We start from the raw sequence: 16835 nt of genomic DNA on the forward strand, positions 1-16835 counted from the left end.
CTGCTTCAAGGTTTCCACTCTTTGTTCCAAACTAACTGCTAACTGTCAGACACGTTTTGTGTAATCACGCTTTCATGCTAGCTCAGAAGAAAAGGTTTTAATTCTCTGGAGGATCTTTAACACAGAGACAGTAAATACCACGGCTTACTATTTCTGGGAAATAGCTGATGATACTATTTTGTAAAGTACCATGCAAAAGTCTTGAGCCAGTCCTTGTTTCTTTATGCTTTGCTAGGTAAACCTGGCAATAGGTGCAACGATTTACTGAAACAGGCAAATGTACATGTACATGAGGCAAAAATAGAGTTTGTACGATTCTAACAGGCTTGAAAGTCATTGTTTGGTACGACACCTATATTTCTACACAGCCTGAACACAAGAGTTCTTTTAATTTTTTAAACTAGTCTACAGAAATAGTTCTCTAGTCTTCTCGAAGGACATTCTTATTTGGATGTTGAGTGTCTTTGATTCTGTTCTCTGTCAAGATCCCACACTGCTTCAATAACGTTGAGTGACAGTGTTTTATTTCTGTCCAGGTATGCTTTTACTCTATTGGCAGTGTGTTTGGAATCACTGTTATGAAAAATGACATGAAAAAAAACAAAACAGAAACTGTTGCCAATCATACTCTCTCCAGATTGTATTGCATGATGGCTCAAAAACAGTACTGTCCTGTGTACGCGATCCCAATTTGACAAGATCCCCAACACCGCTGGCTGAAATGCAGCCCCAAACCATGACAGAGCCTCCACTGTGCTGTAGACACTCATTATTGTACCTCCTCCAAAGACACTGATGACGACTGGACCCAAAAATTCCAGATTTATATTTTTCACTCAATAAGAACTGTTGCCACTGATTTTCAGTTCCGTTCTTTTAATTTTGCATACAGCCTTTTCTCCCTGTTTTTCTTGCTTAACAGGGGCTTCTTGACAGCCACCCTTTCACTGAGACCATTTTTGATGAGGCTTCACTGAACATTAGACAGAGGCATCTTGCTCCTCTCTTATTTCATTTGTTTTCCACTTTTGCAGTTTCCCCAGATTTTTTAAGGACATACAGCACACTAATGCTAATAATATTTGGGGAATTAGCTTGTTAGTGCCAAAATACTATTTTATCCCTCTCAAATGGTACAGGTCCCAAAGATTTTGCAGTTCATCAACCCGACCATGTTCAAAAAGTGAACTTTTTTTTTTTTTGTCTTTGCCATCCAAAGGTCATGACAGTGTGACCTGACAGAAAATGACAATAAATCAAGATTTTTGCACAGATTTGACCTTTTAATGGCATGTGGTCCTAAACTTGATCACCTGTAAAACAGCCTGTTTTAGTTTTCAATAAATTGCATGGCCGAAAAAATGTTTTGTCTCACTCCCATTTCTTCTTAATGCACGTTCAAGGTCTACTTGGAACCTTGTTAAGATCCAACCATGCAAAATATGATTTTTTGCCATTTTTCAAGTGGTCTTAAACTTTTGATTGGGACTGTATAATTGTTAGTATTTTATACAAATTCAACAAAAGAACTGGAAACAAATGATATGTTTTTGTGCCTAAAGATATCATTTAAAATAAAATATTTGCTATTTTGTTTGGTATGTGTAGACAAAATGCTTTATTATGTTGATTATGACTGATTCATAGGTCAGTATTAAGTTAACAAAAGAAGAAAAATTCCTCTAAAAACGGTCGGCCTACGTTTATTACTCAACACTATTTTAAAAATCACAAGTCTGGCTCTTTGGAAGCAGAATATAAAGAAATAAGGGGGGAATCAAGACTTTTGCACAAGACCTTTTATGTGGCCGAAACGTAAGGATGTGAAGGCCAAATACACAAAAACATTTCGCTTCCACATCCTTCCAGTTTGATTTGTTCTGCTCACTATCATCTGACTTACGATGCTTTTTTTGCTTTTTGATCTGTTTATTGTCTTTCCAACTCCCACGGTCCCATCTCTCCTGTTAGGGAAAATTTGGGTGTTAATTGGACTGACGTGTTGAACCTTATTTCCTGCACATGACGTTTCTCGTGTACACACCAAAGACCAACAATTATGAAAAGGTTTACTGCCATCAGTAGAGTCAGAGTCAATCTCATCTCATGCTTATGCCCCCAGTAAATAGTCATAAAGCCAGAAATAGCACCGATCGAGCCTTGTCCTCCTCCTCTTGCTCATATAAATAAACATGCACGCATTTGTGCTCAATGATCTGTTCCATGCATGTGCACATTCACAGGCAATGCTCATTCTAACACATGCAGACCTGCACACAAAGGGCTCGTGTTTGTGTACATGCACTTTCTTCATAACTCATTCACACACACGTTTCTCTTTTGCCCTGCCCTTGTTTATTTGACAAGCTACATCAGATCCCTGGCAGACTAGGCTCCATTTAGATTTCCATTTATAGTGTTGAGGATGAATTATTAAAATCACCAGGAGATTTTTTAGCCTCTCTTTTGATAAAATTGAGTTCTGAATAGAAACTACAATGAGTCTAATAACTGCTACAATTCCCTCCTATTAAAACAAAAGCAATGAACAGCTTATGTGAGGCAGAAAACCAGGTAATGAATGCATGGAGGGAGAGGCAGACAATGGGCAAACCAAATGCAGGTTTTGTGAAATGGAAATCAGGGGACTGACAGACACTTTTGAAAAGGCCAACCAAAGGCGACATGCATTTGATGAACACTTCTATCTGCAGGGGCATCATCAGAGAAGTCTCGAATAAATGTGCTGTGGTTTATAAAGGCTAATACTGCACCTTCAACTGTGACCTGATGGTCAAATGAGTCACTGCTGCACTTGTGGCATGTCAACACACCTATAACAATCCTTTTTCACGCTTCACTCTCAACCACAGCAGCTTTCTTCCTGCAAATTTCTTATTACACGCTCATGGTACTTGAAACATGGAAGGACATAGTGTCATGCACTACTGTCATGCAGGGGGGAGTTAAAATGCATTTTTGTAGAATACATGTGTTATTTTCAAAAATCAAAGATTTATTATTTCTATTTGTACTTATTATCATACTATTTGTTTTCTTCTTTGTTCTTCTGTTGCTAGTTTTATTGCCTTTGTTTTTTTTCAGTATTCTACAAATACTTCTAGTTTAATTATAACTTCTGGTGTAAACTCTATAAAATTTGTACAAGTGTGCACTTGAGGGAATAATGACCTGCTGCTGGCCGGCCAAATTTGAAACTGCCCACCTATCTCATGTCATTGTTGCAAAGCTACCAAATCAAGAAAATGGAGTGCAGTACATCATTAATAACAACAACAACAATTCAAACAAAACATTAAGTAGAATTACAAGTAGAGTTACAAAATATGGAGTGAAAATCTTAATCATGACACTTAAAAATAATGTGAACCTTAACACAAACTGCATTGCAGTGTTTAGAATATGGTTTTAAAAGCTCCTCACTTGTGTAAAATTGCAAAAAGATAGCTTCTCATTAATATTAATGACTTAAACAGATGGCGCATGAGCTCGGTGTTTGCATAAAAACAAGGTTTGGATCGTTATGTGTTGGAGAGCCTGAACAAACAGCAGGCATCTCTCTCCTGTCTGCAGGTAAGCATGCTTGTCTTTGCTTGCTGACAGTAAGTGCTGAGTCAGGCATACTCATCCCAGAGATACTCATCTCAGAGATCTTGTGGGAATAATATCATTCAGCCCTGCTCACTGCTGAAGGATAATACCCAAACACTACAAGGATTTGAATGCTTTCTAAAGAGTCTGACATGTTAAATTCCTAAACAATGGGCAGTACCTTTGAGCTTTCCAAAAACCATGTCTGTGAAGACAGTCTTTAATATATAATCTTAAAAGTATTAGTATACTTTTCATATTTGTGATTTTTTTCCAGATTTTTTTCTGGAAAAATTTACAGTGGTTTTGGATCAAAGATCAGTCTGACCCAACTCAACATTTTCTATAAATGAAGGCTCCATTGATCCAGTCTTGTAATGGCCCTTTTACATGTCACGATAAAGAAAAATTACTAATGGAAATGTTATCAGCAGTTAGAAGAGACCGAGCTAAAAATAACTAGCCTTTAAAAGATGATATCGCAGCAAAAAGGCAATAAAATCCATGCCTTGATTATTTTCCATTACAATACTGTAAAAAAACAGGCTTGACTGTCAGTGTTTGTGAATGTAATTACTCTGTACTAAGGGATATGGATATAAAATAATGTATAACATCATAAATTATGTATCAAGGTTTGAAAAAAACAGGCAGACTTTAGAAGGAGATTGGACGATACCAACCTTAAGGGCAGGGACAGGCAGGGGCTTATTGTCCTTGTCAAGGGAGATGAAGGTGAAGAAAGCTGAGACAGCACGATATTTCCCCTTCTCTGCCTCCACCATTGAGGACGCGTCTACCAACACCTCAATTTCCATCGATTTGTTACTGACAAATGTGAGTCGTCCCGTCACCGTCACCACACACCCTTGGGAAGAAGAGGAAAAAGATATTGAGCACTCTGATTTTCAGTGTTTTTAAGTAAAACCTAAATATGTTGCCATTTAGAGACATTTTCATTTTTTGACATTTACCATAACATTTTCTACCATTTCTCAGACATAGCAGTTATTTTAAGGCTTCACTTAGTCTTATAAAGGTGAAAAAAAGAAGTTGTACAAGGCATCAGGTTTTCACAAAAACACAGCATTCCAACCGCTACATCAAAATACTGAATAATGTAAGTAAACTCATACTAAATAGCTTTAATTACACTGAATATGATCTATATAATAAACCAGCAGAGGAAGATTTCAGCTCTGGTCTTGCAGTCTCTATCACATTGTTGCATCATGGACTTTTCGAGACAGGCCGGCGACCTCTGGCTAAAAGCTCACACTGAAGTAATATTGAAGCTGCACTTTCTCAGATATCTAATCAACCAACTGTGTTTCACTCAAAAACGTGCTCTCTCCTGCTTTTGACACTGCAGCAAGGTGGGAAAAAAAGTCATCAAATAATATTACAGAGCATTGTTGATGTATTTCATTATTCTCTTTGATGTGCCTGTACTGTAATATTACTGCAGTTGCCATAGAGACAAGGAAAGAAGGTGTTACTCCTGCAGTCAGGAACAGATCGCAAGTATATGAGTGAGATCTTATAAAATAGTCAAAGTCCTAAATAATAAATGATGCACATAAAAAAAGGGGGGAAAAGGCTTTTATCAGTGTATGAGCTGCAAAGCACTCTGACACGATGACAACAATACAAGAATTCTACCAGAATTAGACTTGACTGTTGTTCAGTTACAGATCTCGTATTCATGCAGGATACTCTGCAAAATTCATGGGTATGAGTTCGGTTTTCATGACAAGTAAGCCTCTGTTGTCAAAAGATATGCTTATAGAGTCAATAATTAGGCTTTTTACAGTAAACCCAGGTTTGTTACCCTAACCCATCCATCCATCCACCCTCTTATCCAATTCAGGATCACAGGGGCCTGGAGCATATCCCAGCTGTGACAGGTTGAGAGGCCATGTACACCCTAGATAGGCTGTCAGGCTATCACTTGGCTGACACAAAGAGACAGACAAGCATTCACGCTCACATTCGAACCTAGGGCCAATTTAGAATAGCTAGTTACCCTAACATGAATGTCTTTGAAGTGTGAGAGGAAGCCCAGAGCGCGTGGAAAGAAAACACACGCAGGAACAACGAGACTACATTTATAAAGCAGTTTTTAAGGCTTTAACAAACAAACTTTTTGTGTTTGTTTTGATTATGGTTTTCTGTGATGCAGCCTAGAACTGAAGTGCTGAGGGTAAAAAAGAAAAAAAATGGAGATGGCAAAGAAATGCAAAACTGCACACAGGTTCAGCGTAGGCACACATGAGAAAATAACACAGTCAAAGTTTATGACATGCAAAAAATATCCAAAATCTTAAATTACAAACAACAAGAATTATAATGATATACAGAGCTTAACAAATTGATTATCACCACCAAATACAAGGTTTAAGCCACAGCTGCCTTAAATTAACAGTAATATTAATTACCAAAATCATTTTTTAAGTTTCTGTAATGTTTAATCCAACAATATGCACAAGGTCTTTAATCAAGTTGAGAAAATTCAACTTTGTAGATTTTTATATGTGTTAAGATGACTATTACGCTATCATTATCACACATTCAGTAACCTTGGATGCTGAGATATTTAGGAAATGGCAGCAAGGTGATCATGAAAATCCATATGGGTAAAGAACTTTAAACAGATAATAACGTGCAGTAACTGCGGTGAGGTCTTTTCAGCATACCTGACAACCGAGACCACAAATTTAAAGCATTTCATTTCTCTCTTGTCGACTGACCTTTAGAGGCTTTTTTTAATGCTCCCATGTGTCAAGTTTCATTTAGATAAACTATCTCTTACTAAGATTTATTAGGCTCAGTGAAACAACCTCTGCTCAGTGACATTACACAAAAATGAGGCTTGATGATGGGTGATTTTGAAGACCTTCAGATTAATGCAGAATGTAGCTCTTGACTTGTGCAGCATTGGAGGTCAGCCAACCAAAACAACTGGCAGAGTCCCATGTCTGAAGAGCTGATAAAGCTAATCAGCTTTGATGAAGGTACCCAGTCCATGTCCAGGCTCAGTGCTGTATGCACTGAGCTGGGAATGTAATGCCACACAACAACAGATTTGTTATTTTACTTCCACAGAGTCTAGGCTTTTCTATTAGTCTTTTCACTGACTAACAAATAGCACTGAAGACAAAAACACATTTGAGTGTCTTTCCACAGGTCATTTTTTTTCTTTAGCTAAACAGTACATGGAAATGTCAGGGTTTTAACAAATAATGCTTTCAATGAAAAGAAATGTACAATTAATAAACAAGAACAACATTGTGACCATTCACGATCACACACTGGTCCTTTTATTTTTTCTTCTGTATCACATTTTCACTCTCACCATCAGCGCTACAGTCCCTGTCTCTGAAATGTCCTTTCATCCAACCTTTTGAAGTTTCATGCCTTTCTTCTCATTATTTGTATCTCTGGTTGTTTTGCTATAATGGATCACAGGAAAGACCCCTGCCTGAACTCTCCTATGGTACATTACTGACTAGTATATTATCACCAGTGCATCCTCATCAGTGCCTCAATATTTGAATTATTAAGACTGCTTTTTTTATCTATAATTCTGTGATATCTTCTGTGATTTTTGAAGGTGGACCTCTGAGGAAGTTCAAAGCACAACCCCCAAAAAACCCATAAACAAACCTTAGCCTGCTTAACATTCTGGGTCTTAACTTTTCACTTTAGTCATTTAATGCTCATTTTTGTCCATGTGTTCAAACACACTATTTAAGCATTCTTAGACCCTTTTTAGTATTTGTAGACATTTTTAGTGTCAATGGTGCTTAAAGGGAAAACTCCACCGTCCTCTCGGGTATCACGACATGGTAAATTTTTGTAATGTTTCTACTGTATTACCACAATTAAAATTAAGCTATCCAGATGTCTGGCACTTAGTGACCCAGGACCTTAACAGGACATTTGTTTGTTCCTTTATATATTTATGTGGCAAAGGTTGAAATGCTAGCACCAAGCAGTCGGGAGCAATTCAACTGGCAAAAGAAACAGTAGCAAGACGAAAATGCATAAAAATAAAATGACAAAATAAATCCAGAGGTAGAGTCGACAATGCTAGTGGCTGTTTTTTAGGATCCTTTTTGTTTTGATACTTATTTCCATTATTTCCCTAAACTTAACTCTTTTTTTTTTTTTTTTTTTGCCTGACCAACTAGAGCAAAAATGAGAACTGTAGAAGTGACATAACCCCTAAGTCACTGTGGAGCCAGGGGAAATCATGTCAGCACTAACTGAACTGTGAGGACAGATGAAGGTAGCAAGTGGAGCAACTAGGGGCAGATGAAAGATGTGGTCATGGATCTCCACCACTCTGTGCTGTTCAGTTTTCTGGTCCTCACACTCCTGAAAGGAGGGTTTTAAATGTTTTAAAGGTCCCAACTCCTTCACATCCTGCCACTCTGTCTGTATAGTTCAAACTGTTGGAAAAACAGTGAACTGAGCAAATGTTGCTGCATCAAAGTTGTATTTAAAAGCACATATACTGCACAGCTGACCTTGTACACTTATGCTAAGCTGTAAAACTATTAATTACTCAACGGGGTTGCAGAGATGTAGCTGGTCTGTTGTTTTCAAATCATAACCTAACAATATGAACATTATGTTTAGTACATCAACAGATAACAGACACTAAAGATGCTCTTAGTAGCTCCCTTATTTCAGATGCATTTTTGATTTGCCACATGTTGATGCCAGATGCCCCCTCTGACACAACCCATTCACCAGCCCTAGGAGTGCACTAGTATTTTGGTTCCACTGGCACAAATCTCTTTGAAAAGACACAGTCACTTCTGAGGTGTTAAAATTCCACAAAATGACAAAATAACAAACTGTGCGAGTTGGTGGAACAGCTAACAGCACAGACAGAAGATAATGAGGCTGTAACATGCAAGATAGATCACAACCCTGAACTGAACTGAGGAGGTTGCAGTTATACTGTATTGTCAGACATGTATCATACGTATGTCTGTTATGTGTGCCTTTTTTGGGAGACTATGTTCCTGCCTTCTTAGAATTGCTTTTATTATGACTGTCCCTGAAGGACTTTGGATAAGCTCGCTTATCCAGGAAGTCCTGGCAATAAATTCTGCACTCCAGTGTTCGACTGGACACATTTTCCAAGTGAAATATCAAAGGCTACATGGATAAAGGTATTTAGAGGCTTAGAATTTGTTCATCTGAACCTTTCAGACTGTGAGGCGCTTACAGCAAATACAGTATAAATAGACAAAGTTTGGTAATGGAAAATAGTTAGGTCATTATTAACAGTGGTGTGTGTTTCCAGATGTAGTGGCAGCTCTACAAAACACAGTTGGCCTTGGATAGCAACCGTGTGACAGCTGTTAACGTTGGCTTAGTTGATTTAAAACAGCACCGCCCGAGGCTGAATTGAAAAACGTTTTAGAGTTTCCATTTTATCATCTCTGGTCAAAAGGCGAGAAAACGTTTTGCTCTATCCACGATTTTTGTCCCGTCCCCCCCCCTCTTTTCCTCTCTCTTTCGATCCCTTTTCTTTTTCTATTCCTCCTTTTTGTTTTTATGGTATTATCTCTTCTCCTGTCTTTTGTCCACCTGACCATCAACCCTATCAGCAGCGACATAATAGCTACTTAGATAACAATGTAAAAAATGTCTTGATGCCTGAATGCCCCTCTCAGTGGGCTGGTTTCAGTCCTTATGCAAATGTACTGTTTATAAGGTTGGGGAAACCTGCAGTCAGCTGAGACTGAAGAAGTCACTTGGATGAGTGATGAAACGTTTCTCCCACAAAAACGCTACGTCCAGATGAACAGAATCAACTTTTGGAAATGTAAAAAAATAAAGATAAAAATAAATAAAAATACTAACAAGAGGAGTGTATAGAGAGTCTACAGCGTTCCTCTTGGTAAAGCAAATGGACAAGACAAAAAAAAAAAAAAAAGCAATAATCACGCAGAAATATCTCCCTGCATCTCTGGATATTTGTAAGTATCAGAGATTTAAAAGTATGAGTGTATTCTCTGTGTTATCCTCACCTTTCTTGATCTTGCGATGGAAATTGATGGCATCCACTGAGGCAGTGACAATATTGGTATTGCAGTGACGAGCTGCCACAATGCCAGCGACCTCATCCATCAGCTTCATGGTCACACCTGTGTCAAACACACACACTTTTAATTTATTGCATGCAGTCCAGCCAAAAAAGAAGCTGCGTAGATTACCCTTTTGCACCACCCTAATCTAATTTTCTAACTCCACTGTGGCTCTCTTGAACAATATGACACTAATGACACCACCCGTCCATCAGTTCTGTAGAGATGCAACGTGAGGAACTATATGAATATTAGCTAATGTGCTCCACTCTCTGCTCCAGCTACAAAATAGCTTTGTTGTTTGTGACTAATAAAAATACATTTTCAGGGTCAAGAATGAAGCAAAACTGACCAACATGTGATTGTGAGCCTGTACAACCTGTAGCATCCTGCACTCTTTTCATCCCCAGTGAAACTTGACACTCGCTTGTCTTTAAATCGACAAAAGCTTTTAAAAGAAAATGTAGTCACCAAGCTGCAGCCAAGTTGGAGACACGGTTTCACTGAGAAGAGATTATTGGATGTGGAGGCTAATGGGATTCCTAATGCAATTAGAAAACTATCCACCTAAAGTTTAATGCCAAATAATGAACAAGTCTGCTTGCCATTTTCTCAACATTACCTTTTCTTTCAGACGCATTAGTCTAATGTGTATGAGCTGACTGTCTACCAGAAGTGTTTCGAGCCAGCTCCCTGTCAGCTGAAAGATGTCATCAGGGCTCAATTAAATAAAAGGCATTATTAATTTTTATGTTTCCCCCATGTTTGGGAATAATTCAAGTTAATCTCTTCAAATTACAGCTTGTTTGTCCACTGTAAACAACATATAATGAAAAGGCAAATTGAAAAAACACTTACAGACACTACACGGGTCATTTGTCTGCACCATTAAAACAGGATAAATTATATTACATTTTTATTTACATTTTAAATTAAAACAGGACAGAGTAACATTACCAAAATCTAATTTTTAATGTTAAATCTAAGTAACAATATTTTCTCAAATTAGTACATACAAATAGTTTACAGGCAGTAATTGTGCCATTTTTCCTTCATTGCAATGTGTGACTGTATACAGTGACCACTGGTTCTGCACTGCTTTTTGTGAGGCACAGTGTGAGTCTAATAAAACGGGTATAGTAATACTCACTATATATTCAGACAAACACCATAAACTGGCAAACTGTTTATACAGCCCTGCACATAATGAGTGTCCTAAGAAGCCTGAAGAGATTGAAGAGTGTAAAATTATTATTCCTGCACAAAACGTCTGAACCAGTGTTGGCCAGGCAAGAAGCACAAAGTTAGGAAAAATTGCCGTCTGGCCAAGATCTAATTTCCAGTAAAACTGCAACGCGTCGTCGTTACTGTTACAGATCAAATAAACATTAATTAGTGAGCTACAGTCATGCTTCAGACAGAGCCAGTAAGCCCTGCGTGTTTGAAACGCATACAGAGATAAATGTTTGTGTTTGCTGTGCGCAGTCAATGTGTTTAGCCCAATCTTGGTAAAAACAGGGTGCTTGTAAGTATCTGGAACACAACCTGCACAAAGACAAAGAGTTGTTTCTCAAGAAAATGAAAACATGTGGTCGTAACACATGTGAAGAAGACTTGGATAGATTGTTTGCCGCAGTTTGTTATTACAGTCGTTATCAATGACTGCATACTCAGTCTCAGCCCTGCAGCTGTTCCAAAGTGCAACAGTGAAGTCTGTTCTCTGTGAGAGATGAAACTACAAAAGCTCAATAGCCTCCTTTTAAAGTCAACAGGAGGGTGTGCATTTGATTAAGATGTAGACAGATTTAGTGTAAAGTATCACATTTCAAACAATTCAATAACAAAAAAGTTTACAGACCACCTTTTCACTCGCAAAGAAAGCTTGGAAATAGTCTGATGTGCAAGAAAACAGTTTGAAATCAAAGTTTAGAGATTACACGAAAGCTTTGCCATTTATACAACACGCAACTTGGCAACTTGTGTCAAATGCAAAGGAAGCAGTTGTTAGTTGAGCTCTCGCAAAAAGCAAGTGTGTGGCTTAAAATGAACAGAAAAAATAAAGAGGATGGCGTCTGCTTGTCTTCTCTGTGAAAGAGTGCACACACTCTTTCACATGTGGTTTTGTGAACCTACGCTCATTTGAAGACAGATGTACCCTCTACTAGACACTCCGGTTGCCTCAGTCGTTCCCTCTGAGCTGCTTTTTGTATAGCTTGTGTTACAGCAAATCAATAAGTGTGCTTTCTGATTGCTGATTTGGCTCCCGAGGGTTCATACCATCTGCACTGTGTAGCTCTGTTTGTGACAGCCAAATGTGTGGGAGTACAAACAGAATGTACCGCTTCTCCAAAATGCAGCATTCACTGTAAAAAGTGGGCCCACTGAGTTGATTAAGACCTAAACACGCTATTACTGAGACATGCTCTTACCCCAAATCATGTTCAGAGAATAATGGTCATTTTATTTACCATCCCAGTGTCTGCAAAGGGACACTGTCCAGGCTAAGTATAACCATTACAGACTGTACTAGTTCATGACTTTCCAACGGGACATTTTAAAATAGAAAATGGATTAGCGCTGACTCTGATATGTGATTATCTGGTTCAACTCAAACCCAAAACAAAAAACGGCTGATTGATTAAGTATATTTGTCAAAAGTGCTCTCTGATTGAGGAAATGCTGTTGCCACACATAAATGGGACAATAGCATGTTAAGCTAAAATGTGTTTGGGCAAACAAAATTATGTCCTTAAATCTGTAGCAAAGTTGTTTTTATTGGGGTTTTTTTTTTAAAGCAACTTTTTTTCTTTTTTTTTTATCTTGTTTTGTGTTTTGCTTTGTTTTTGTTTTTTTCATTTCTGCTATGTTGTGAAAATTGATGGGATCTCACCTAAGATTGAAAATTTCCCCTGGGTACAAGGCACAGCAGGCTACTACAATTCAAAGCCTGTAGCTGTCGTGTCTGAGCATGTAACACTTAATGGAGATGGATCCTGACCTGAACAAGATGATAAAATTGAAAGTAAATGCTGCATTACATCTAACTGGTAAACTTCCCGACTTTAGTTTGTTAGGATCCCCCTCTGACTGAAAGTTCCTCTCAGCTCACTCCATTTTATCTACCAACAAATTTAATCATTACCTTATAAAAAATTTTCAAAAAGGGAGACAATAACATTTTCTCATAGTACTGTTTGCATGCAAAATAGGTCACATAATCACCCGGCTCTGCGGTTTTACTCCACCCTAACATTTATAACAACTTCTAGCTGTTGTTTTGGATTTCAGCTGCATTTATTTTTTCCGTCTCACAGCTCTGATCGATGTTTTTAAACAGAGGAAGCAGTTGTTTTCAGGAAAAATCCCCCACCCAGTACTAGACTACATGCAAAGTTAGTAACCAGCTCATTAACAGAGTGAAGCATTTAGCAGCAAAAGGCCAGATATTTCACTGTCACAGAATCTAATCTGAAATATCAGTTTCTGTAAGTAGATATTAAAGATTCTACACATAGTAAGTAAACAGCTGTCCTTCCCTTTGCTACATTATGTGTTTTATCATTTAGGATTTTAGGAAGACTTTTTTTTAAAGGTCATTTCAGTTTTTGAATGATGAGCTTCTTAGTTCTAATAATATTGATAGTTGGCTTAGCAAAATCTTGCTTCCCTGACATAAACTGATAACCATCCAGGCATCGGGCTGTTTTTCAGCTGTTAATGAACTGCAACATTTTATGCAAATCTTTTCCACTACAGTTAAGGCATTTGGTAGTGAAAAGATAATTTATTGTATTATACATCAATCATACACTCAGATTTGTTACAAAGTTATTACAATTGAAGCTGAAATCTGAGAGTAGAATTTAAGGCAGCAATCTAACTGAGCCAGATAAGCAGTAAGTAGATAGTGCAGCTCCATTTTCTACATTAATGTCTTGTTTGTCGTCATTTCAAACAACAAAGTATCTGAGTCGGAAGCAGCCGTGTGTCAACAGATAAACCCAGAGACTTCTGGTGGCTAAGAATAACTACGAGCACTTTTTCGCTAAGAGTTTAATGGCTTAGCTGAGAGGCAATTATGAAGAATCGTCAACATTATCTACATTTTTAAAATTTCGTTTAGTTTACTTTTGTTTTTTTCCACAACATATGCTTGTCAAAATACAGGAAAATGCTTTAGCACTTCCCAGACTGGTTCATTAGCATTACTCATCAGCAGCAGTAAAGTTATAGGCTGTATTTACTTCAGAGCGCTGCTATTAAATTAAGCTGTTGTTGGGGAAAAGCAGTGCGTGCCAGTGTGTATAAAGAACATGGGGGATGCTAGGACCCCAGCTGTTTTATTAAAAAGCTGACCAGAGCTAAAAAAAAACAAAAAACAAACTTTCGTTACATGGACAGGACATGATGTGTAAATTACTGAATGGTTTGTGTTACGAGTTCAAAATATTGGGGATGGATACAAGAGGAAAACCAAAATAACAACACTGGTCCGGCCGGGTCAAGTCAAACGATGATTTTAATAAACACACGTGTGGGAGATGAACACTGCACGCAGACAGCATCCGATCTCTCACCGAAAACCACACAACAATAGTTTTTATGAAAATCAGGGTATTAGAACGCCCCCTCATGCGTAAAGTAGGTACAATACAATCAATGTTGACAACTTTTAACACATTAAAAGAACATCTTCTTCTTCCCGAGGCCAGATCCTTCCCAATAATCTTCTAACTCTGCTTATCCCCTAGAACAAACCATCTCTCCTGCAAGCATAATCAAACAGCTACAAGGCTTTGCAAACTATTATTTGAATATCTGAACTATTACCTAAACATGAGTCTTAACTACTGTTTGTGCGTGTGTGTGTGCATCTCGACCTCAGCATCCACTCTGTCTGTAAGGACAGAGGCCAACTCTTCATGTGTGCAATACCCTAACTGAAACCATATATGTAATATGTTGAATAAATGTTCTAATCAAATGCCACTATTCAAAGCTTAATAACAGAATATAAATGAATAAAGGATAATAATAAATCACATAGTATATGTGTTTTGTAAGCGTGTTCTTTCCATAGCTCAAAGTCCTTAACACAATAGATTGAAATTAAAATTGAGATTAAAATTAACAATAGAAAGCATTAAATAAAGAAAACATTAAATATATAATAAAAACATGTTTTATACACATGAAATCAATAAGATATAACTTCTTTCATATAGCCCTTTACTTTTTTCATCTGCATCCTACTACATGCCACCTGTCGCCTATTTAAAGTGCTTACTTACTGTGTATAGTTCCTTATTAATCCAACATTTAAGCACACAAGTGGCTGTGTAACATGTGCATGAAATATGCAACTTTTAGTGTACATGAACTACATGAAAACGTACATAGGAGGAACATCATGGACAATGCATTATTGACACTTAAAGGTTCACTTCTGTCTGGCAGGTATTTTTTGTACTAATTGAAATACATTTTAAAAGCTAATTTTAAAAAAGCTAAACTGCAATTTTGGTAAATGCAGTGTCTTATTTACTGTCCACAGAAGACACAACAGTCAAAATCAGGTAACCGCTGACAACTCATTTTAGCTGCACATATTCCACATTTCTTGAACCCAAATAAATGCTTGCATATCATTTATTTCTTCCAAGATCAGCTTGGATTCCCAAACTACCAAGTGCAACAAAACCCTATGACTACAATGTTGTGCCACATCAAGTTAAAGACTGCACTGTCCTTGGGGACCAAAGATGCTTGTCTTGATTAATCACTACCGTCAGAGGAACTGCTAATGCAACTCCTGCACAAATCTCCCTGTACAGTCAATGTAAAAGGTTAAAGTGAGGCTCAATGTGAGACTGCAAAAGAGGACATGCAAGGCCAAGTCAGCCCTGGGCCTGGCGTTACACATTCACAGAATGACATGGCACACTATGACTCTCCCTTTGCCGTAGGGTGGGAACACAGAAGGCGGGAGGGGGAGGGGCAGCGTGTGTGTGTGAAGAGGAAAGACAGCTCACTCCAATGGGGAAAAAAGGGCAATTAGCAACCAAGTCCGTAGTGCAGCCCAGTTTGCCATGGGGCAGAATACCTCAGTGATTAGATTCCTTGTGACGATTTTCCCAAATCTTCACGGACTATGCTCTCCATAGGCAACAGGCACAATGAGAACAATGAAGGAAGTCTTCCAGGCAGCTCTTGTTGCCCATCAACTCTCTGTACTAACTTCAAGCACTTTTAATTAGAACCAGCTCCGCACATTACGCAAGGCACCCATGGATGAAAGGCAGAGACGTGTGAGACCAAAGGATATCGACAGCAAAGCATGAGCGGCCTCAGCCTCTCTTACGCGTTCTCTCATTGCCTCCTATACTCACCCTTCGATAACTGCGTCTTTATTTTTTTCTGTCCTGCATTTTTTGTCTGTCCTCATCTACCGCTGACAATTTTGTCCACAATTCTGCCCCCACCCCCCAACATGTGCTTTAATCATGGACAGTATCAAATGGTTCAAACTGCCTCCTAATGAGCTGTTACTATAGAAACAGCTCTTGTTAACATTACTGCCATGCAGCAACCCACCCACATCTTCCTACAAAGTCCCATACGCTACATTTTTTGTATATTTTAACGTTCTGGGTGAGCTTTATTAAACAGTGTGTGCCTCCTAAAAAATGCTATATGTGCTAATTACAAGCACAGTCATAGTTACCATTTACCTGATGCCACAGAAAATGACTTATAAAATTCCTGTAATGGAATTTCTGTAAAAAAAAAAACCAAAAAAACCAAAACATGTTTTTCGATAAAGGGATTCGCCACCTATGAAGGTGTGTTTCATCTTCTCCTGTCAATTATTTTTCAACATGTAAACCTTGGCCTTCATTAGAGTGATTGACATGGCTGCTTTCTGTTAAGAAATACTTACTAATTAATGGTAAGTAACATACGAATAAAATACTAGGATTTCATTCACCAAAACAGCAACATAGATAGTTTGGAGGACAACCATAAAAATGGATACATGTAAGATTTATTATAATTTCACCTGGTGAGTTATAAAAAACAAAATTATATGAGAGGGAAAGCTATCTATAGAGACTA

At 37.9% G+C, this 16835-nt stretch overlaps 1 protein-coding gene across 2 annotated transcripts in view; it reads right to left on the reverse strand.

Moving 5' to 3' along the window:
• Positions 1–16835, reverse strand: part of acot7 (acyl-CoA thioesterase 7) — a 52448-nt gene that overhangs the window by 9778 nt on the left and 25835 nt on the right. For both annotated transcript variants that reach the window (XM_063464286.1, XM_063464287.1), the window contains exons 8-9: positions 9663–9779; positions 4296–4480 (exon numbers count right to left, since the gene is read on the reverse strand). In XM_063464286.1, coding sequence (XP_063320356.1) covers positions 4296–4480; positions 9663–9779 — 302 coding nt within the window. The remainder of the gene's footprint in view (positions 1–4295; positions 4481–9662; positions 9780–16835) is intronic.

Source organism: Pelmatolapia mariae, linkage group LG20 (genome assembly GCF_036321145.2).
Source record: "Pelmatolapia mariae isolate MD_Pm_ZW linkage group LG20, Pm_UMD_F_2, whole genome shotgun sequence".
NCBI lineage: Eukaryota > Metazoa > Chordata > Actinopteri > Cichliformes > Cichlidae > Pelmatolapia > Pelmatolapia mariae.